Here is a 23,633-nt window from a genome sequence, read left to right as displayed (position 1 = left end):
GTTTGTATGTTTGATGATGCTGTCTTTGGTTTCTGTCATTGAAGCTCATGTGTATAAGCATCTTGTGTAACATTTCAATAAAAAGTTGATCACAAAAAATAAAAAATCAGTAGAGGCAGGTACTGATGTCAGGAGAATCACCCCAGAGATCACGTGTGTTAACCGTCACTGGCTCAAAAGGGAAATCTCTGCACGTGTCTCCATTCAGGCAGGTAACACCTTCTATGAAGTCTGTCTCTATAATGCATCATAACACATTATGAACATACTTATATTACACCTGTAGTACTGTATAATCATCGTTATGATCTATAATGTTTTATAACAGTAATAATAACTCACTATGGTTCAAATAATTAATTATAAATGTACTTATGTGTTGTTGTGTACATATAGTTATAAGCATTAATAAATATTCAGCCCCCTGTGGCGTTGCCTCACGTCGCCTCACGTCGCGTCCAAAAAGTTGCACTTGAACACACCGCAAAGACTACAGCTGACGGACAATCACTACGTACGTTCTGTTCATGAGAGTAAATAACTCTCCATGCCAGCTGGGGGCGGTAGTCAGTTATGATACGAGAAGACCATTTTCACACCGCTGTCGCTCACCACTCGTATTACAGGTAGTCTACTAATGGAGAGTAATGTCTGATAAAAAGTTGAAAATGGCGCTGGCGTTGTCAGCCCTTGGTCTTTTAGTGGAAAAAGAAGTGAAGAGGCGGAAGCGACAAATAATGAGAAACCGCACTAATGGGTGAAAGCATGGATACTACAGCGACATGCTCAAGGGGCTTTCCTGAACCTGAGAGGAGAGCTGAAGAGAAATGAAACCTCCCAACAGCCAATCAGAGAGATCTTTCTCACAGACGCTTATTCAACACGTCGAATCGGCCGAAAAAAGGCAAACGGGGGGTGATGGAGCCGCCCGCAAAATCTAGGGCAACGCTCACTGATGGTCCAACCAGGACCAACGATCTCCTTGGTGTGATAAGGTCGGGTGTCATAACAATTTATTTGTTGTTCACTGGCTGTGTTAGTAAAGATCAGAGTGTCTTTAAATCTCATCCTTCTATAACACAGTACAAACACTATTATAATAATAATAATAATAATGTGATTATAAGTCACTGTAAGTGGTCATTAGATGCTTTAAGTAAAGTTATGAAATCTCTGTGCTATAATAAGATGTAATTCATTACAAGCTGGTTAGAAGTCCCCATCAGTCATCATTGTTTCTTTAAGTAAAGTAAAGCAAAATGTATTAAAACATTCAAAATTCTGAAGATCAGAATTCATAAACAATACTCGACTTAACTTAGAGACAATTTTTTTTGTAAACATTAAATATAAAAAAATTGAGAGGTAAAACAACAGACTCTTTAAAAAGAGATAATAACAGTTAGTGATAAAACTAAATACAGAAACCCAGACGGACCTCTGATGGATGAAATCAATCCTACAGTACAAAATAACTTTCAACCCAGGAGTGGAAAACAACGCTGTGGGGCAATGAGGGTTAGGGCTCGTCTCAACTTTTAAACATGGAACTTATTTAACAACAGGCTGAAAAGTGTTTCTTATTGGTCAGATATATCCTGATATATAAATGACACCATTTACAAGACCAAGGATCTCCAGACGTGTTTCCCCCTGAGAGATATTTAGATCAAATGAAAGTGGTTGAGAGCTTCTCAATGTTCATAGCATTAGTGACGTTATTTAACATAGCAGTCACTGTTAAACTCAAAAGCCAAAGGTTACCTTATTGCCATTCATGCAGGAAGCATTGTTTATGATTCCTATGAGATATTCACAGTCATCTCATAAAAAAGTAATTAAACACTTAATTTAAAAGAGGGGGTGATAAAATAACGTCTAAATATTCTTATAATAACATCTTTTGAAGATAGTGATTGGTGTCAAGTGTAAGATGTTCTCTTGTGGGTAATGAGTGGATACAAGTGTACTTAGACTTTATTTAATTTATCTTTCAGAACATAATGGGTATTTATGAGAAAAAGAAACGTTTGCATGATGTGAGCAGAGCTCCTCAGAGGGAGCTGATGTGTGGAGTGGGAGACAGTGAAGTAATCTAAGTGTGAGTGGGTTCTCTGAGGGATTCTGGGTAGATGATCACGTCTGATTTATTAGTTTATCAGTTCAGTTTGAGAAGTTGGCATGCATCCATGATTTAATTTATGTGAGGTAAGTGGTCAGACAATGCCCACATGATGCAGTGATTACATTGGAACAGAAGAGCTGGATGATGTGTAGCAGTGGAGGTGGGTATCATGTTGGCATGTGATGTTACCAAGGGAGCAGCTCGCTCAAGCTCACAGACTCTTCCTTAAGATTTGCAGGAAGCAGGAAGCACCGTTCCAGAGCGTGCACAGTTCATCAGCAGCGTGTGATTGGATTGGATGAGTTAATACTGATGGACTCTTTACTCAGCAGCCTCTACCATCAGTGTGTGAACGTGGAGGTGTGACCTGTTTAAGGTTTAAAACACTTTGAGTAGTCATAAGAAAATAACTGAACAAGCTCAAGTCCATAATCCATCACTCTGTCATATTGGATGAGAGCATGTTCTCCCCCCTCCATTTGCACATCATATGAACATACAGTACCTGTCCCTGTTTGTTGCATTACATTCAATGAGTTTGTCATTTACACAACACAGGAGTGTGAACTTTACATTGAACACTTGGCCTTGTCAGTTATGCAAATAAGCTCCTGGAAGGCAAATACAATTAAAACCCTGTTCCCAGAGACGTATGAATGCTGGGTAAAATGTTCATCAAAACAGGATGATTTGTAAAACTTTGACTCCCCGTATTTAATGCAAAACAGCACAAAGACAACATTTCAAACTGATGAATGTTATTGCTTTTCTAATTATATTGTATTATTTTGGGGAACCAGTTTGATACTACTGATTCAGAATGAGCACTGAAAGACTGTTTAACGGTCAATAGACTTGAGCTTGAATTTTTCATTTCTAGTCTTCTGACTTCTCAAAGCTATTTTTACACCGCAGGTCACACCTACAAATTCACACAGTGATGGTAGAGGCTGCTGAGTAAAGAGTCCATAAGTATTAACTCATCCATTCATACCCATTCATACACATTCACACACTGATGGTAGAGGCTGCTGAGTAAAGAGCCCATCAGTATTAACTCATCCATTCATACACATTCACACACTGATGGTAGAGGCTGCTGAGTAAAGAGTCCATCAGTATTAACTCATCCATTCATACACATTCATACACATTCACACACTGATGGTAGAGGCTGCTGAGTAAAGAGTCCATCAGTATAAACTCATCCATTCATACACATTCACACACTGATGGTAGAAGCTGCTGTGTAAAGAGTCCATCAGAAGTAACTAATCCCATTCATACACATTCATAAGCAGCGGGAGCAACGTGGGGTTAAGTGTCTTGCCCAAGGACACATCAGACATGTGGCTGCAGGAGCTGGGGATCGAACCCTCGACCTTAAGGTTGAGAGACGGCTCAATCTACTACTGACCCACAGCCGCCCCTATAACTGATTGATGATCAGTGCTTCAAAACAAGTAGCATCACACAACTGTTACTGTATATTGTTTAATGTGAAATGGAAAATAAGTAATCGATGTGATGTGTAGCAGACAATAAAGACAGCAGAAAAACAAAGACAGGGTTCAGGTCTATTAAGAAGAAGAATAGTGTAGTCACAGACAACAAGAAGGCGGTACTGCAGACTGTCAGAGGGCGTTCAAGGGGAGAACTTTTGCCTACCATACGGCGACATGTTACAACGGGCACGAGCACTGTGTCAGATGAATGGCGAGCATATGGCAGCGCTCTCACGCAGGAAGGCTATGTCCACTGCACAGTGTGTCACTGAAGGAACTTTGTGGATTCAGAGCCCACTGTCAACATGCAGAGCGGGCATGGCAGAGCTTCAGAGCTGATGTCTGGCGCCACAGAGGGAATCATACAACAAAGCTGTTTAAAGAAGAGAACGAGTGTTTGAATGGGAGTGCTGGTTAGGGAGGAACCACAGATTCATGACATAAGTACAACGTACATGAATGTCATTAACCCTCGACTCTCTCATGTATCAGTTGAGGGTTTCCAATCTTTTCAGTGTCTTTCCTTGTTCAAATGTCTACATTAAAGTATCTGCTGCACTTTGATTCTGCATGTACAGTGTGTCCCTGCCTCTGGTTAAGTCACAGCTGATCCCTATGTAAAAATCTAATCAATAAACTTGTAACTTTCCTCTATCACTTCTCACAGAGAGTTGATCCTAATTTTCAGGCTCTGTGCTTTCAGTGTGGAATGTTTTTGTGGCTCTAATGGGGTTTTCACACTTACAGAAATCTCCTGAAAAACTCCATGCTGAGCTGTATGTGTGAACACAATCACCAAATTATTCTCTTTGACTTCAGCCGGAGTTTCTCCTCCATTCTCCTCGTATTAATTCTGCAGAAAGTCAGAGTGAGCTAATGTGAGAACGCAGCAGGATATAATCAGGAGAATTCACCTGGAGCCAGTGGGAGGGGGTGGTGACCTTTATTCACGTGATCACTGCACGACCATAGACTGTCTGCGCGCCACCTCTATTATCTCTGTGCTCTAATAAACCTGCTGCTGCATGTTTCCTGTTCTCCAGTATGTTCTTCTCCACTCTTTAGTTCACATTGAGATTCTCTTCAACTACATGTAGCACTGATACAAAGACACATATTCATTATAGAGTCATATAGAGGACTCTGATGCTTTGTCCACCACTTCCACGTCTTCTTTTCAACATGTCTTACCTAAGGAGACCCCCCCCCCCCCCTCCTGTCTGACAGGGATAGTTTCCCTCTTTGAGGAGCATATGTGAACAACCAGATCAGGAGGATTTCAGGAGCAGTTCTTCTGAAATTATCTAGATATTTTCAGGAGTGCAGATGTGAGAACAGCTTTAAAGCTTTTACGTCATGTGGGATGGACTGTAAACATTTTAGACAATAGACATAATCTCAGTGTGTTAGATGAAGACAGGTCGATGTTCCACTCCCAAAAGAGCTACACGTTACTCACATATTAAAGTAGGACTGAAGTCTGCAGCCTGTTGGAATCAATGTTCTCTGTCCCTGTTCTTTCAGTTCTTTGTTTTACAGTGAGATAGTTAACACTCCATTAACTGAGTAAGTTAAAGCTTTACCTTCCTGAACTGAGATGGGGGAGAAGCCGTCAACTTTTGTTAAGACTAAATGTTTGAATAAATTGTTCTTGCATTGTTTTAATCGTATTCTGTTTCATATTACTTAAACAATGATGACCGATAGTGACTTCTAACCAGCTTGTAATGGATTACAGCTGCTTACAATCCAGGGATTTCATAATTTTACCGAAAGGAAAAGATGTGTGACATGTTTCACATAAATAAATCATAAATCCAGTCTATCCTGTGTAAATGTGTCTCTGAGTCATGACTGTCTACAACGAGTGAGAAGCTCGAGTCCCGCTGGCTGTGTTGTTGTCAGTGCCGTGTTTACATGGACGTGACGGCCGGCTCCTCCCCTTGTGTATAAAAGCTGTTTTAGTCAAGAACTAGAGAGAAGAAGAAGAACATACTCACTGATTATTTGGATGTTAGTAAGAGTTTTTAGATCAAGCTCATTCTGTGTCAGTTTACATACAATGTGAAGCTACGAGCTAACTAAAGCGCGCTAACATTAGCATGCTAACACAACAATGCAGGACACAGGTGATTACAGCTCAAGAAAAGGACAATTTTGTCCGCTGCTTGTGCATGACTCCTCCGTGCAAACACGAGTGTAGAGGGGTTGGAGGTGTGTCTCTGGAGGAGAGCGGAGGCTTCAGTATGGAGGAGGCGTGGCTAAACAGAAGTTTGTTTTGGTTTCATGCTGGAGCTCAAGAGCGACATCTACTGGATCAAAAAGTCACACATTTTTCCTTTAAAGCAGCTTATAAGCACTTTCTGTGATTTATAATCAGATTATTACACAGTAGTGTTTATAGTGTGTTAAAGAAGGATTATATAGTATTATTACACTCTGATCTTTACTAACACAGCAAGTGGCCAACAAATAAGATGTTATGACACCCGACCTTATCAGTCATAATGAAAAGCCTAATAGTGTGAGATAGTTGTTATTATTATAAAGCATGCTGAATATTTATGAATGGTTAAAACTATATGCACAACACTAGAGCTGGGTATTGTCCACAACCTCACAATTTAATTTGATTTAGATTCTTTGGGTTCTTTCACGATTCGGTATCGATTTCAATATTGAGCAATATGCTTCGTTATGGATTCAATATTACACATACATGAGAGAAGTACCCAGATAACTCGTCACAGTACCTTCTGATATTTGTTAAATGATGATGTGTTTGTATTTGTTTAAAACAAACTGACTCAAGAATGTATTTTATCGTTGCATTATTCTTATAAATAAATAAAATAAAACATTAAAGTACTGTATGATCTAAAGTGCACAATGTGCCTGAACTGAATCCACAGTGCCCCCTAGTGGAGAGGGGTGTCATTACAACAACAAAAAATTCGATCTCAGGATTTCTTTGAATCGATATTGAATTGTTAAAATAATAATTCCAATGCATTGATGAATCTATTTTTCAATTATTTTCAATGATTAGAGAGCGTTTGCAGCAGCAGACAGATGCCAGGAGAAAAGGCGCAGCGCCCAGCTTCTTTTTGTGTGCCGCTGCTCCGAGCGCTTGAGTTGAAAATCTGTCAAACCTTTTAGAAAGGCGCTCTGTTCCAAAAACATCCTACTGATCGTGTCTTGTACCCACATCCTCCTTGCTCCGTGTCTGATCAGGAAATAAACGGTCTTAAAAGTACAAAGTAACGGAGCAGTGTCCGTCATAACGACTGTTGTCATGGAGACAGGACTGACGTGCAGCGCTTTTCTTCTCAGTGTACGAACACTTGAAGTGAGCACTTCAGAGCGCACAGCCAGCGTTTCTCTGCACTGAACAAAACGCTAGGTGGACACGGGGCCTCAGGTTCATGGTGCTGTTGAATCACTGGTATCATTGCAGGAACAGTAAATCTGATGCCACATAAAGTTCAGTAAAGGAGAGTTTACCTTGCGCTTCGCCGTCAGTTGCTCCTTGTAGCGGTCAGAAGAGTCTCCAGGGATCTCACTCGCCCAGAGGGTCAGTCCCACCACCAGGTAAGCACAACCCATCACCAGCAGGGGAAGGAAGTAGAGCAGAATGGCTACACACACGTAGTACCTAAGAAACAAGACAGAATATTCTTTTGAATTAAAATGAAAACAAAGGCTAAAGAGTAGCGACCACCTCAGCCTGTTTAAACTGATTCTCTATTTATTGAGAAAGATAATCTTTTATTTCAAGCGTAACATTTATGAAAAGACCTGATTGAATGAATGGCTTTAGTAGATTTACATGCAGTCACTCAGAAGGACATAAAAAAACTCAGGAGCATCGCCATCGAGGTGTGAATGTTTGGGAGAGGTGAGGTGTGGTGTATGAGCACTTTGAGTGATGGTCAGACTAGAAGAGCTCTTTAGAAGTTAAATCTTTTGACCATATCTGACAACAGGCAATCTGACAAGCTACTGGGGCGGCAGTAGTTCAGTCTGTAGGGACTGGGTTGGGAATTGGAGGGTCGCCGGTTCAAGTCCTGGCACGGACCAAGTCCCGAAATTGGTCTGGTAGCTGGAAGGTCCACTTCCTGAGCACTGCACTTATTATTATTACTACTATCACATAGTGACTGTATTTTATGGCTGCATTTAATCTATGAGCCCTAAAAGATGTGCGGTGCATTCAGGCTCACTGAGTGAGAACCTAAATGAATTAATAACATCTGTGTCTCGACTGCCACGACCAGCCAGTCGTCTTTGAAAGACATTAAGTGGATTTACACGCACATAAAGACTCACACACTCACATATCTGTGTCAGCTATACTCTGGCTGATTACACCATAGCATGTAGAAGAAGCAATGCAGGACTTATCTTCAGCTGATGAGCATGCTAACTTTATCTTCAGCTGATGAGCACGCTAACTTTATCTTCAGCTAATGAGCACGCTACTTTTATCTGAGCATGCTAGCTTTATCCCCAGCTGATGAGCATGCTAACTTTATCTTCAGCTGATGAGCATGCTAACTTTATCTTCAGCTGATGAGCTTGCTAACTTTATCCCCAGCTGATGAGCATGCTAACTTTATCTTCAGCTGATGAGCACGCTAACTTTATCCCCAGCTGATAAGCATGTTAACTTTATCTTCAGCTGATGAGCACGCTAACTTTATCTGAGCATGCTAACTTTATCCCCAGCTGGTGACCATGCTAACTTTATCCCCAGCTGGTGAGCAGGCTAACTTTATCTTCAGCTGGTGAGCACGCTAACTTTATCTGAGCATGCTAACTTTATCCCCAGCTGATGAGCATGCTAACTTTATCTTCAGCTGGTGAGCACGCTAACTTTATCTTCAGCTGGTGAGCACGCTAACTTTATCCTCAGCTGATGAGAACGCTAACTTTATCTTCAACTGATGAGCATGATAACTTTATCTTCAACTGATGAGCATGCTAACTTTATCTTTCTGCTGTGATAGTCTGTGGTAGTCTGGTTTGGGTGTATCCGTGGCCGACCACATGGGGGGGTTGGGGGGTGGGGAAGCTTAGGTAAGGTTAGGTAAAACATTGCATCCTAGAGTTAAGTAATAAGTAACATTTATTTAAACCAAAATGCTCATTAGGACACAAAATGCTCATTAGGACACAAAATGACAGATTTTTACTTTGTGTTGCTTGTATCAAAATGTCATCCCTTAATGAAAAGTCAAGTCAAAAGTCAACGTTGCAGGAAGTCCATTGCATTTAACCATAAGGCCAGCCATATTGGCCAGTGTGCTGCCATGCACAAACGTGAGGACGCCAGAGAAGAAAGACAGTTAGGACATCTGACCCCGATGAATTATTTGATGAGGTGCTTTTCCGCTGCAAAGCTGATCTGAGGAGGTGCCGATCCAACACTATTTAATGACATCTGGGGACCCATTCACCAAGCCTTTCAGGGTCCCAGTCGTCTCTGTGGGAGGGCATGGATGTCTCAGAGCTTTTCACCTGCTCCTCTGTAATGTTTGTAATCTATAAGGGGTGTGACCCAACCAGTCAATCACCAGATGTTTAGTCACTATGAAATACGCGTAGACGATTTTTATGGCTGTCCAAGTATATTTCAGACCTGTTTTTGTTAAATTTTTCATTTATATATAAAATTGCGCGAGAGAGAGAGTGTGGAGAGAGAGATAGAGGGCGGGGAGAGAGTCAGTGCACGAGAGAGAGTGTGAGAGACAGAGAGGAAGAGAGAGAGAGTGCAGGGGAGAGAGATAGAGTGGGGAGAGTGCAGGCGTGTGGGGAACAGAGCCGTGAGGAGCAAAACTCCCGTTTAAAAAAGAATTATCTCTCGACTGCTGCGGAGAAATAAGACACAGCTAAACCAAGAGAGCAGAATCATATCAGCAGAGAGAGAGAGAGAGAGACGCTTCTCATGGCTTCGTTTAATGTTAATAATCAGCTGCTTGCTGCTGATTCTGTGCTGAACTCCTATAAATAACGTTATATGAAGTGGAACTTTTCAAAAGGCGAGGCGTAGTCCTTGTTTTCCTGTCTGTGTAGCATGTGTGGATAAATAGAGCAGATTAAAGATGTGTGTTGCAAAAACTAAATTAATTTAGAGGGGAAAACACAATTCATATTAAAATAAACCCTAAGATAAGAGTAAGAAAAGAAAAAGTGTGTCAGTAAATTTATTGTACTATGTGTTTGTGTGCTGTCGCTGGTAATGGCTACGACTCTCTACCTGGCAACTTCTAAAGAAGATCTTGTACCCCACACATAGTTTAAAGATTATTTCAGTGACAAGGAGCATTTTAAATTTTGTAAAATGATGAAGAATCTTTCCTCCAACTGTTAAAAACTCTTTACTCCAGAGCATTGAGCACAGAGTGAGAACAGGAGTCAGCTGGGTGGACCGCTGAATCAATCACTGTGGTGTGTTTTTAACAGAAGACTGATAAGTAGTTTAGCTTTGGAACTTCAACCTCTGCTCCAATAACTGTCTATTGAATTTAAAGCATTAAAGAAATTATAGAAAATGACAGCGTCAGATGTGGTAATCCGTCACAGACACAGCTTTGGATCTGTTCCTTTTCTGCTCGGTGTGTTCCACTTCATACATTGTTCTCTGTGTGTGTGTGCGTGCGTGCGTGCGTGCGTGCGTGCGTGCGTGCGTGCGTGCGTGCGTGCGTACGTGTGTGTGTGTATCCCTCTGAGCAGTTTAGATTAAGCGTGTATAGCAAGTTTAACTGCTTCAGAGACGGGTGACCCCCCGACTCGAGCACGCAGACGAGCGATCTGTTTTTCTCTCAAAGAATGTCGAGGATGAGTCTAACAGGCTGTTTTTAATTTCCAATTAAAAACAATTATGCTAATCCTTCTGGATACCCAGGAGAGAGGAAGCTTTCATCAGGACAAAATTACCATGCGACTTACGATGTAATGAGGAGCCGTTACTTCTTGTTGATTTATGTTTTCCAAACCCACTCCTTTTAACTTTTTAACTCTTTCCAAAGTTTTTTTGGAGAGAGAACTCATGACAAATAAAAACAAGAAAAAGAAAAAGAAGCACTCCAATGCTGCAGACACAGCCCCCGGCAAACGGCAAATTTGTATTACTAAAATATTCAATTAAAATGTTCCTTTGGATAAATGTGCGTCTGATCCTGGTCTAGGAGAGTCCTGCTTTGTATTTAGTTTTGGAAGAAACTTTAGAATTAGTCAAGCAGTGCAACCTTTTTACCCCGATGCACCATTTCTATTTCCCTTTGTGTCGTGAGGAGGAGGGACGAGGAAGAGGGGGCTCTATAAGTCACTGACACTGCACAGCTTGTTAGCTTGTTTTACAGCGTGGAGACATTTTAATGATCTGTGCAGGAGAGGACAGAAAGGACAGAGGGAACAGATAGGAAAGAGAGGACAGAGAGGACAAAGAGGAAAATAAGGACAGATAGGACAGAGGGGACAGAGAGGACAGATAGGACAGAGGGAACAAAGACGACAGAGGGGACAGAGAGGACAGAGGGAACAAAGAGGACAGGGGAACAAAGAGGACAGAGGGGACAGAGAGGACATATAGGACAGAGAGGACAGATAAGACATATAGGACAGAGGGGACAGAGAGTACAGAAAGGACATATAGGACAGAGGACAAAGAGGACATATAGGACAGAGAGGACAGAGGAAACAGAGAGGGAAGAGGAGAGACAGAGAGGACAGAGGGGACAAAAGGGAAAGAGGAGACAGACAGGACAGAAGGGACAAAGAGGACAGAGGAGACAGAGGTTTTTATATCGGATATGCACCTCGAGGTGAAAAAGTGCATTCATACTGCTAATTTCCTACTGTGGTGTTGAAAGTTGTTGGTGGAGACTCCCTCTGCTGGGATGAACGAGTATTTTAGAGAAGTATAAATAAGTCACACCTGTGTATGTTTGAGTTACCTGCTATATGCTGAAGAAGAGTGTCTGCTCTGAACGTTAAAATACACTTTTGGAATGCTGTCCTTATAGATTTTGTCTTGAGTTAACAATACTATAGCAGCATTTAAAGGGCCGGTAGTATTAAATGCTATAAATGCTAGGGGGGCTGGCCGTCCATAGTGGGGGCCGCTGAGCCAGGATGAAACGTTGAAGATAATAAGAAGAAAGAGAAGGAAAAATATGTTCACTTCATATTATTTTATCAAATGTTATTTCCAGGCCATAATTTAGTAATCTTACATCTCTGATTTAAAAAGGATCTTTTTTCTTACTCCCTGCTTGACCCCGACCCGGCACATCACAGCACCGCTGCTCGTTACCTTCTGGTTGTTGGAGAGGAGCAGGCGGGTCAGAAGTGAGGGACACTGAGCGTTTTATATATGTATTTATATCTCTGTGTACTTAGTTAGATAACAGCCTAGTCGATTACATTTTTTGATTTCCGATCACCTGTTTTAATGAATAGTTTTAAAGTCTCTTTTTGAGAATGTATTTCAAACAGCATGCATGCTGTGCAAGAAGCAAACAAGTTATTGAAGTTTGTTCATACAGAGTCTTGAGAGTTTAGTCGGTGTACTCTCACTTTCAGGAGTTTGCACGACTTCTACTTCATTTGTCCCTGAAGGGTGATTTGTTTTTATTAAAGAAGTCATTAAAAGGACGAGACATGATGTTTTCTTAGTGAAGTGAAACTAAATGATTTTGGCTTTTTAGCTGTTCTCTAAATATTGAAATCATTTTGGTCCAGATGTTGCAATAACATGCACGTTAGTTTTTAGTTACCAATAACAACAACACAGCATCACATCGACGTGCAGAGAGAAAAGAAATGCCCGTCATTATTTCTGCTGTAGTGCAGCTCAGGTGCAATCATTCACAGTAGATTGTTTCTGTTCACACTTATTATAAAATACACATTGTTTCACAATGCTCATCTCCTCTCTACAGAAGCACTTTCAAATATTTAAATCCATCCCCTGCTATCTGGGCCGTCTGTGTCCCAACTGCTCCCTGCACCGGAGAGTTTCTCTGTACATCATTTAATTTATGTTTTATTTATGATATCAATACATCCATTTCTGTTCAGAGGTATTTGTTATTCTTAAATAAATCTGTAAAACATGAAGTTGAATGCCAGTTTTCCTGGAGTGTATGAATATTGGCTTCATTGTAAGGAGCGCCACAGGAGTGTTTTACTGTCCGAGGATCAGCGTGTGCAGAGATGTCATGATTTTGGTCCAGTTTAGTTTTGTATTTTGTGTATTTCAGAGTTTATATTTATTGTTTTAATTTCTCATTCTTCCCCAGTGTTGCTTGTTTTCCTCGTGTGTTAATGTTTCCTAGTTCAGTCTTTAGTTTTTCCTGTGTTATTACGTCATTTCTTATCCTCATGTTCTAGTGTGTATTGTTGATGTTACATTCTTGGGTTCCCTGTGTGTCTTTAGTGTTTCCTGATTTGATGTTGTAGTTTTGAACTCCTGTGTATCAAGTGTTTCTTCCTGCCTCTGTGTTTCCCTCCAGCTTTGATTGCCCTCATTGTCCTCACCTTTTAGTCTCAGTTCCATGTTTTCCACTTTATGACGACCACAGAAAGTGACACTGCATGAGGGTTTCAACAAAATATTCAACAAAAAACCCTTTTTCAAAATATTTATACCTTAACCGATCTGCAGTCCCTTTAAGAAAAAGCTAAAGACCCAGCTCTTTATGAACACCTACCTTAATGATGACGATGTTAATGATCATGGTTTTGATATTATTGATGATGATGATGGTAATGATGATGGTTTTGTTCGATACCGATGTTTTAAATCCAACTTCATTTGTTTAGCTCTTTAAAAACAACCACAGTTGACCAAAGTGATGTACAAAGTAATGTAAATTTAAAAGACATAAAACATGAGTAAAATTAACGGGCACACACAAAAGAAATCAAATAAATAAATTAAGTTGACATCCTACTAGTTGTCAAAGGCCAGGGAAAAGGGTCTTAAGAAGAGATTTAAAAACAGACAGAGAAGAGGCCTGTTTAACGTGCTGAGGCAGATCATTTCATTCCCCTGCGAGCTTCCGCTTGGTTTTAGGAACCCTCAGGAGCAGCTGATCAGCTGACCTGAGAGAGCGGGTGGGCGTATACGGGTGTAGAAGCTCAGAGAGGTTTGGTGGGGTGAGACCATTGAGAGATTTAAAAGCAAATAAAATAATTTCAAACTGGATCCTAAATTGTATAGACAACCAGTGGAGTGAGGTTAAAATGGGGGAAATGTGGTCATATTTATGTGTGCCAGTTAAAAGACTTGCAGCTGCATTCTGTACCATCTGGAGACGGGCGATGGAGGACCCACTAACCCCCACATACAATGCATTGCAGTAATCCAGTGGTAACAAAGGCATGGATTACCGTCTCAAAGTGCTGCTTTGAAAGAAAGGCTGCTTTATTTTGCCAGCTGCCTCAAATGGAAAAATCTCAATTTTACAACAGCCTTATTCTGACTGAAGATCTGAAGATCAGGGTCCACTTTAACCCCTAGGTTTGTGATGGATTGTTTGGTATACTGGGCCAAGGAACCCAGATCTACAGGGGGGCGGGGGGGGACCCCCAAAGACCATCATTTCTGTATTTTTATCATTAAAATTGAAAAAGTTCATACTCAAACAACAGTCGAACAGTGTATTCATTGTTCTTTTTAAGAGGCACATAAATCTGACTGTCGTCTGCATAACAGTGGAATGCAATGCCATGCTTCCTAAGTATTGACCCGAGTGGGAGCAAATAGGGAGAGAAGAGAAGAGGGCCTAGAACTAAGCCCTGTGGGACTCCACATGAAAGAGGAGCAGAGGAGGATAGAGTCACCAAGGATGACACAGAAAGTTCGATCAGCCAAGCACGACCTCAACCAATCCAGTGCTATGCCCACCCAATGCTCCAAATGAGAGATGAAGATATCATGATCCACAGTGTCAAATGCAGCAGTTTAATCTAAAAGAACAAGGACAACACAGTCACCAGAGTCGGTAGCTAAAAATATATTATTAAAAACTCTTATAAGAGCTGATTCGGTGCTGTATAGGGTTTTAAAACCGGATTGGAAAATCTCTAAAATATTATGCTCTTCCAGAAAGGCCATTAATTGAATGTGAACCAACTTTTCCAGGGTTTTTGAAAGAAAAGGCAGTTTGGATATCGGCCTGAAAGAACTGCATGATCCAGACCAGGTTTTTTCATCAGAGGTTGCACTCCTGCATGTTTAAACAGTTTACGATGGTTTCTATACTGGTTAGAGCTCTCAGGAACAGACGTCGATGTTGTGCTTTGCTTATGTTCACTTCCTGTCAGTACCTGTGTGTCCAATCAGACTCAAAGCTGATCGTTTGCTCTTACTGACATTGTTCCCTTTTTTCTAGATCCTTGCTTGTGTTGTACTTACTCTCTGATGTACGTCGCTTTGGATAGCGTCTGCTAAGTGAATTGTAGAATTAACAGAGCAGAGCTGCCCGCCTCCAGATGTCTACCAATCCTTTTTTTAAACCATAAAACAGCGTCAAAAGCACAGAAACAAACTATGAAGAAGAGGAGCAATACATTCTTTCAAATAAGGCAAATCAACAGGACTAGATGAGATTCTGAATGAAATATATTCTAGTGCATATCACACAGGCTGTGTCCAAAACCACATCCTACATACTGCCTACTACAAACTCGAATATATAAATACTGCTTACTGCATACTAACCCGTCCGTTAGCATGCTGCCGTTAGCAACAAACTTCCAGTCCGAGCTTCGTTTGATGAGCTAGCATCAAGCTAGCGCGACAATCGGGGCGAAAATATAATCCAACAACATTATGCAAACGTCCATTACAGATACAGCTACGTGGTCATTTTGATTTTATTTGGCAACATGTCAAATGTATTTCAGCAAAGAACTTTTTGTTTAAGCAGCTAGTTGGCTGGCGAGCTCTGCGATTGGACAGTCTGAGATGCAGTGGTTTTTCAAGCATACACAAAATTGCATACTATGATTTCAGCTCTATATACATACTCAATGTTGGGTATGAATAGTATAAATGTATGAAAGTATGTGATTTTGGACACAGCCACACCTCTCTGGATCTGGGTGACCCAGATCTTGCACTTTTTATTCAAGCCAGACTTCTATATGAGGGGTGACATTTTATCAGAATCAGAATCAGATCGGGGTTTATTGCCAAGTACATTTACACATACAAGGAATTTGACTTGGTGTATTGGTGCTAAACAATTAACAAAGAAATAAAGCAGAACTAGCAACAACTTAAAAAATACAGTATAAGAAGCTATTACAATATATAAAATAGAATTTAAAAATGTAAAATATGAAAATAAAAAAAACACAAAATGTACAAAAGGTGCAATATATCTATTGAAGAGATTTGTTTCCTTTACATAAAATGTATACATAATCATAAATATTCAAACCATCCGTGTTATTTGTGAGTTCTTTGGTGAACAGTGAACTGAAGGAAATAATTTGAGTTCTCTGGATCCAGTGAAGCACGGATCACATTGATACCAGGACTCACTGAGCACTGTGCTTTCCTGCAGCTGAAGTCGGGTTTGAATCCAGCACGCTGAATGCAGCTAGCAGTTCAGACAAAGACGCTACAAGCTGAAGCCAGCTCTTACAAACATCTGAAGGAACCAGATTCAAACAGACAAATCTCACATTGTTTATGCAGATTGCGCCCAACAGATCTGGAAAAAAAGGAAAGACCAACTGTCTGTGACATCAGCAACACATTTTTCATGATTTGGTCTTGCTTGGTTTTGTATTTTCAGAGTTTAGATTTTATTGTTTTATTTGGTCTAATTTTGTTGCTTCTTCCTTTGTGAGTTTCTGTATTTTAATGTTTCCTAGTTTATTCTTTAATGTTTCCTGTTTTTATTTGGTAGTTCTTATCCCTGTGTTTCTTGTCTCACTTCCTCTCTTTGTCTGGTTTCCCTCCATATCGATCACTCTCATTGTCTTCACCTGTGTCTGATTACTCCTGTGTATTTAGTCCCAGGGTTCCTTCCCTCTTGTTGCCAGATGTAAGATAACTATCATATTTGTACCAAAATATTGTACGATCATTATTTGCAGAAAAGGACAAATGTACGATAATTTAACATTGTCACCATGTCTTCTCAACCAAACATTGTTTGTGACTTGAGAGCAACAAATCATCTCAGCATGACTGAGAGAGTCATCCCATCAGCACTATTCAAAGCCTGACTAACACGCCCTCCACTCTGCTGCCAGGCTCTACCTGCCAATCACATCATCACCTTTTGCCCTGCTAACGCCTGGAGCTCATTATTCCAGACAGTCTGCAGAAAAACAAACAACACAAAAACTTAAGATGTTACTAATGCCTTTTTCACACTTGCAGAAATTCACAGTCTGAGTGTCATGTGATCACACAAACAGCTCAATGTTTGGGGGGGGTGACTTTTATTCCCTGTGATCGCTGCACGACTGTCCTCTCTGTCCTCTCTGTCTTATATGTCCTCTCTGTTCCCTCTGTCCTATCTGTCCTCATTTTCCTCTTTGTCCTCTCTGTCCTCTCTTTCCTATCTGTTCCCTCTGTCCTCTCTGTCCTCTCCTGCACAGATCATTAAAATGTCTCCACGCTGTAAAACAAGCTAACAAGCTGTGCAGTGTCAGTGCTCTGTGCTCTAATGAACCTGCTGCTGCATGTTTGTTGTTTTCCAGTATGTTCTTCTCCACTCTTTAGTTCACATTGAGATTCTCTTCAACTACACGTAGCATTGATACAAAGACACATATTCTCATTACAGCATCGAATAGAGGAGTCTGCTGCTTCTGTGTTGTTTTTTAACCTCAGGAGACGTTTTCTTGGAGTTGACGTGACATTAACAACATGTCAAATAATTTAAAGGATTGATTTCAAATAAATACCAAAAACAAATTCAACTTAAATGTGCATAAAAATAAGTCAAATCAAATATCTAAACTTGATAATAAATAAAATTACACAATAAGGACAGAGACTTTAATCAGCGGCCACATCAAATCATTTAATGTAACATATCAATGTGTGCTCACTTTTTATCTTTGTATGAGGTTTAACATATGGAAATAAATGATCTTATATTTGGGAAGAATTTAGAGAATCTCTACCGACTAGAGCACCATCTCAATGTGTAATAAAACAAGTAGGAAGAGAGAGCGTTTACTGTAACGGACTTTATATCCCAGTTTATGTAAAAGGTGTTCATATAGCAGGAGGGGTTTTCTGTGTTGCTGTGTTTATTATGTCGGGCTGCTGTTTGTGTAGATGTACACATGTACTGGGACACAGTGTCATAATTGTTTCCTATTACACCTTTCTCTCCAATTTGCAGCGATGGAGTGGGATTAGACAGGCCATCAGACATGATGTAAAGTATGATGTCAGCAGCGGGAGAAAGACATCTGGGACCTGACTGGGGGTCAGCTGTAATCAGATCTGTCATTTACAGCAGCTCTGCTCGATGACTGCTGCATTCTCACCAAGCTCCTGTGTGTAAATGATTCAAGTCTCATTAAAAAAAGTAATAAGTGCAGCATGGATCCCGTCATGAACAATGTAATTGCCTTTGCACTGTTTGTAACAAACCATATTTCCATGGAGGAATGTGACGGGGGAAACAGTGGGGGAGGCAGCAGCAGGCTGGCAGCTGAGCAGAGAAAAACACAGTAGCTGATGAGCTGAGAGGTAGCTATCAGCAGAGCTGTGATCAGAGCCATGCTGCTATGCCTGAGTGCTGTATATGTGCATTGTGTGGGTGCTTTTTGTGTGAACAATTCTACATGGTTTTATGTCTTAATACATTTGTTGGCCATTTGTGCCCATGGGGTCACATTGCAGCTAATGGGAGAAATGGGAGGTTATGGGGGGGATGCAAAGTGTACAAATCACTTTGAAGCAGGTTATATATTTATGCAGTATTTTTTTAAAGCAGTTTCAGAAGTTTCTCTAGCACAGCAAGGTTTCAGAGCCTGCAAGGAGAAGATAAAGTCCAGCATTTATTCAACAGTAGGGCTCTCTCCTTCACTGTAGATCACGGGGTGAGGAGGGATGAACACGGTGGGCTTCTGCAGCAACGGCAAGCGTTTTAATCTGCACAAACAATATGGGAAGAAAAAAATGTTTAAGGGGATTCTCATTAAAGTGTGGTCATGGGTTGTAATTTAAGGCCCCTGGTTCTATTTAAGTGGCGCAAAGAAAAATGCAACCCAGAGGAAAGGTGAGTAGTCTCTCATTATCCCCCATGGCTGCCTGACTCCGTAACCAGAGTGCCTATACATCAGTCTTTGTGCTTTGATTAATTGTCTTTGGCCCGCTGCGTCAGAGTCATTCAAGACATTTTCTTCTTGTTAAATCTTCATGGCTCTCAATTAATGATGAGGTGTTCATGAGGGCTTGAATCAGCCATAAAGGAATCATTTGAAATGTGTTGAAATGCAGTTCTGCTGGAAGTCACCCCCTAAATAAAAACTTGCCTTCTTTAGTTTTTTCTTCTTTCTTTTTTGCATGTGTGCCTTGTAATGATAGGACAGCTGAAGATTGAAAGAGGATGTAAGTGCATCGACGACTATAAAACTCGTTTATAAGATGCTAAAATGCTAAATGCTAGATTGCTTGCTTTTCTATAGAAAATCTGGAATCAGCATCTTAGGAACACAGGGCCATTTCTCCACACCAGACTGCACATCTAATCTCTTGTGCCTCAATAAACAGGTGGGATTTGGCCTCTGCTCGCAGATGAGAGACGGCTTTGACTCAAGTGGACACTAATAAGTGAGCCAACATGGCTGTGAGAAGCAGAACATGTGGTAATCACTGTGTTGAGTTTTGACCTGCAGAGCAATCATTACTGAAGAACACAACAGACTTTTATTTTAGAAACAAGTTCAGCTTGTCTTTTGAGGCCAAAAGGAGACTTGATGCTGCTACCATCATGTCTGTGCTGGACTATGGCGATGCTGGACATGCATGCATCATTGCAATGCCTACATGCTCCGGATTCTGTCTCATGGGGCACTGAGATTAATCACCAATCTTAAAGCCCTGAAGGTCCTGACACACCAAGGAGATCCTCGGTCCTAGTTGGACACAGCAAAGATACAGCAAAGTTTCAGCCTCAACATGACATATGGCACAGGATGTCACACCTGTATATTTCCAAGCAGGGACAACAGTCAGGACATGGTGGAATCAAGATGTCTGATGACCTCATATACTCTTAAAATGTCCATTAATACCATTTCTGTTGCAAAGTCTTTCAAGCTGTATTCCTGACACTAGTTCATTAACCCATCTAGAAAAACAGGGGGCGCTAGTGGCTTTCCATTCATTTAGAATTATTCTCTTTGCCACTAACATACCCAACATGAGAGTCTTCTGCACAGTATCTGGGAGTTTAAGAGAGGCTTCAGAGCAGCCAAACAAGGCGATCAATGCATCAGGTGCAACGTTCAAATTCTACATTTTACAGTACCAGTCAAAGAGGGACAGTCTTTGGACATGACCACAATGCATGCCCTAACGTATCCTTTCCTATATTGCATCTGTCACAAGTTTCAGAAACATCAGCATACATTTGGTTCATCTTTTCTTTGGAATAGTGTAATCTATGTTTAACTTTGAACTGAATCAGTTTCAGCCTGGTGTTGATTGAACCTTGGTGGATCCTCCTCCCTCCACACCGCCTGAGACAGCTCTAAGACAAGATCCGCCTCCCAGCCAGTTTTGATGTGATCAAATGATACAGGATTCATATTGGAGAACATAAGACACATTTTGAGATGAGATGTTTACCTTTGGGCTGTTTGCGTCATTAATAGGTTACATAAAATGCGTGTTCACTAGGGAAACTTTCAAAATGTTTTAAATTATTCTTAACATAATTTCTGACTTGTAAATAAAGACAGAAATAGGGTTGCGGAAGGGAGTACATTTCTTTCAGTTCTCTAAAAGATGCACAATTATTATTTATATACAGATCTGCAATTGTCCTTTATCTTACCAGTGAGTAAATGCTTGATCAGATTTGGATGGAAAAAAATTATGATTAAAGCAAGTAGGACAGTTAAAGAAAATTCAGGTGCTTGAATCAACTTTTTCATTTGTTTTAGTATTTTGATTGAATTATGCAGGACACAGTTGTCTTCCACCTGTTTTAATGGATAATCTTTTGTGGGAAACAGGAAGCTGAAATATAACTGTTTCTCACTGCCTGAGACTCCATTTGCATCCACTTGGGTATAGGCCTATTTTGAACCACACTCGTTTGGGGGAACTGGTCTTGCCAATATATTAAGGCTCTAGCATTAGCTGGACAGTAATAATGTTGGAATATCGAGAGAAAACCAAGTGAAACTTTTTGACCAAGACAAACGACGACGCCACAGGAGGCCTTCGTCACCGCACTGTTGCTGTTTGTGCTGCTGTGATAAAAACGTCTTGTAAATTATAATCGGATACATTAGCTCGTCTGTAAACATATTCTCTTTCTCAGGTCGGTTTCACCTGGTCGTTTTGACTACAGTCAACTGAGAGTTTGTTTTCATCAGGGTGGGGGAGTATCAGAGAGAATCACTCCCATGATTCGCTGCCAGCCTCGACGTCTTCTTTTGTTATTGATTTGATTGAGAGCCCCCTGGTGGTGGATTTTACAAACTGTACGTTTAAATAAAATGAAAAATAAAAAACCGACATGTCATCATGTGGAACAGTCTACTGGGATGCAACATCTTTTCTTCTTTGATATCAAAAACATGTTCAAAACCTCAAATTAAAACATTTCTGTTCAAACTAACATTTTAAAAAGCTTGCAATGTTTTTTTTTAATTCCCTAAATCTGCTTTTTAAACCCCAGAATCATATTTTCTCGTTCATTGATGAAAATGTAATCTTGCATTAAGGCTTCAATCAAATCTCATTTCTTTTCTTCAGCTCCTCTCGATTGGTTTGTGAAAGAACACACATTGCCTATGATGTGCCTTCAGTTCATACACTACAAAGCAGAAGACACTTCCGTGCGTCTTTGCAGCTCTCTCTTATTTACACTGAACACATGCAGCTTCCTCGTACATTTACCGTCAATTCAAATGTAATTAACATTGCTTGTTGACTATTTAAGCGGAGGCTCATCAGAGAAACTCACATCTTTTTAAAGTCGCAGCCAGTGAATTCAGGCCAGTCGATGTAGCACACCACGCGGTCGGGGAGCTGGTGTGTGGTGGAGTAGTAGTACTGAGGGAAGGCCAGGAGCAAGGCAAGCACCCAGATGACACCCACCACCACCTTGGTCTCTGTGGACGACATGCGCTGCTGAAGAGGGTGGATGATGGCCATGTACCTGTGAGGGTAAAGGAGAGAGGAGACGAGGTGATAAGCATTGACTCCAGACAGTAAAGACATCTATGAGTTCCTAACGCATCAACATCTTTATCAATCAATCAATCACATTTATTTATAAAGCACATTTAAAAACAGCTGACCAAAATGTTGTACATGAAACAAGAGAGCAATACAGAATAAAAAGCAAAACAAAAACAACAAGGCAAAACTCACACATTAATGTTTGCCTACAAACAGAATACTAACAATATAATTAGACAATAATATTATAAGACATTTGATAGAAGTACGTTGGAAAGAAGTACAAGCAACCTAACTAGGACTCAAAAGCCAACGTGTAAAAGTGTGTTTTGAGGCGGGACTTAAAAGATTCCACAGAGGGGGCAGACCTGACTGAGGGAGGAAGGCTTTTCCACAAGCAAGGGGCCTTGGCCGCGAAAGGCTTGGTCACCTCGAAGTTTATAGCGAGCGTGAGGTACAGCTAGGAGGCCCAAGTACAATTCATCATGTTCTTATTGAGTTGGATGAGATTGATAAAAAATGTTTAGCTTGCTCATTCATCATGTAAATAAAGAGGGCCAGGATTTATCTGTGGACGGCTGTGACTCAGTGGTGGACTCGTTTCTCAACCGGAAGGTCAGGGGTTTGATCCTCATAGATACAGTTGGTATTGCGTCATAGTTGGAGGAAACTAATCCTTTCTCCCAGCCACCAATAATTCAAACACACTGATTTTAAACTTTGATGCTAGCGCTCACAAGCTGTCATATATTGATTTATTACTGTAAATTGACAAAGAATGGTATATTAATGAACTGAACAGAATAGGGTGGAATTGTTGTCCAATACATTTTAAAAGACCGGACGAATGATCCAACTAAACGGCCCAAAATTCCCAGATATCTTTATTACCTGGTTGAATAATATAATATCAGTATCCAGGTACCAGACAACCATTAACACTGAATACAATAGCATGTTTAGTTAATTCCATACAACTGCTTATTACTACTATTATTGAATTGTATATTGTTAACTTTAAGAATAAGGGTTAGGGTTAGTGTGTGAATGTATATGAATGGATGAGTTAATATTGATGGTCTCTTTACTCAGCAGCCTCTACCATCAGTGTGTAAATGTGTATGAATGGATGAGTTAATACTGATGGTCTCTTTACTCAGCAGCCTCTACCATCAGTGTGTGAATGTGTATGAATGGATGAGTTAATACTGATGGACTTTATACTCAGCAGCCTCTACCATCAGTGTGTGAATGTGTATGAATGGATGAGTTAATACTGATGGACTCTTTACTCAGCAGCCTCTACCATCAGTGTGTGAACGTGTATGAATGGATGAGTTAATACTGATGGACTCTTTACTCAGCAGCCTCTACCATCAGTGTGTGAATGTGTATGAATGGATGAGTTAATACTGATGGACTTTATACTCAGCAGCCTCTACCATCAGTGTGTGAATGTGTATGAATGGATGAGTTAATACTGATGGACTCTTTACTCAGCAGCCTCTACCATCAGTGTGTGAACGTGTATGAATGGATGAGTTAATACTGATGGACTCTTTACACAGCAGCCTCTACCATCAGTGTGTGAACG

General features: G+C 40.6%; 1 protein-coding gene across 1 annotated transcript in view; it reads right to left on the bottom strand.

Annotated features, from left to right (window-relative positions):
* tacr1a (tachykinin receptor 1a) overlaps window positions 1-23,633 on the bottom strand; it is an 80,711-nt gene that overhangs the window by 26,229 nt on the left and 30,849 nt on the right. The window contains exons 2-3 of the mRNA XM_020636411.3: window positions 21,822-22,016; window positions 7,135-7,285 (exon numbers count right to left, since the gene is read on the bottom strand). Coding sequence (XP_020492067.1) covers window positions 7,135-7,285; window positions 21,822-22,016 — 346 coding nt within the window. The remainder of the gene's footprint in view (window positions 1-7,134; window positions 7,286-21,821; window positions 22,017-23,633) is intronic.

This window comes from Labrus bergylta, chromosome 2 (genome assembly GCF_963930695.1).
Source record: "Labrus bergylta chromosome 2, fLabBer1.1, whole genome shotgun sequence".
NCBI lineage: Eukaryota > Metazoa > Chordata > Actinopteri > Labriformes > Labridae > Labrus > Labrus bergylta.
Note: the sequence above shows the minus strand (reverse complement) of the source record. Positions and strands in the feature narration are given on the sequence as shown.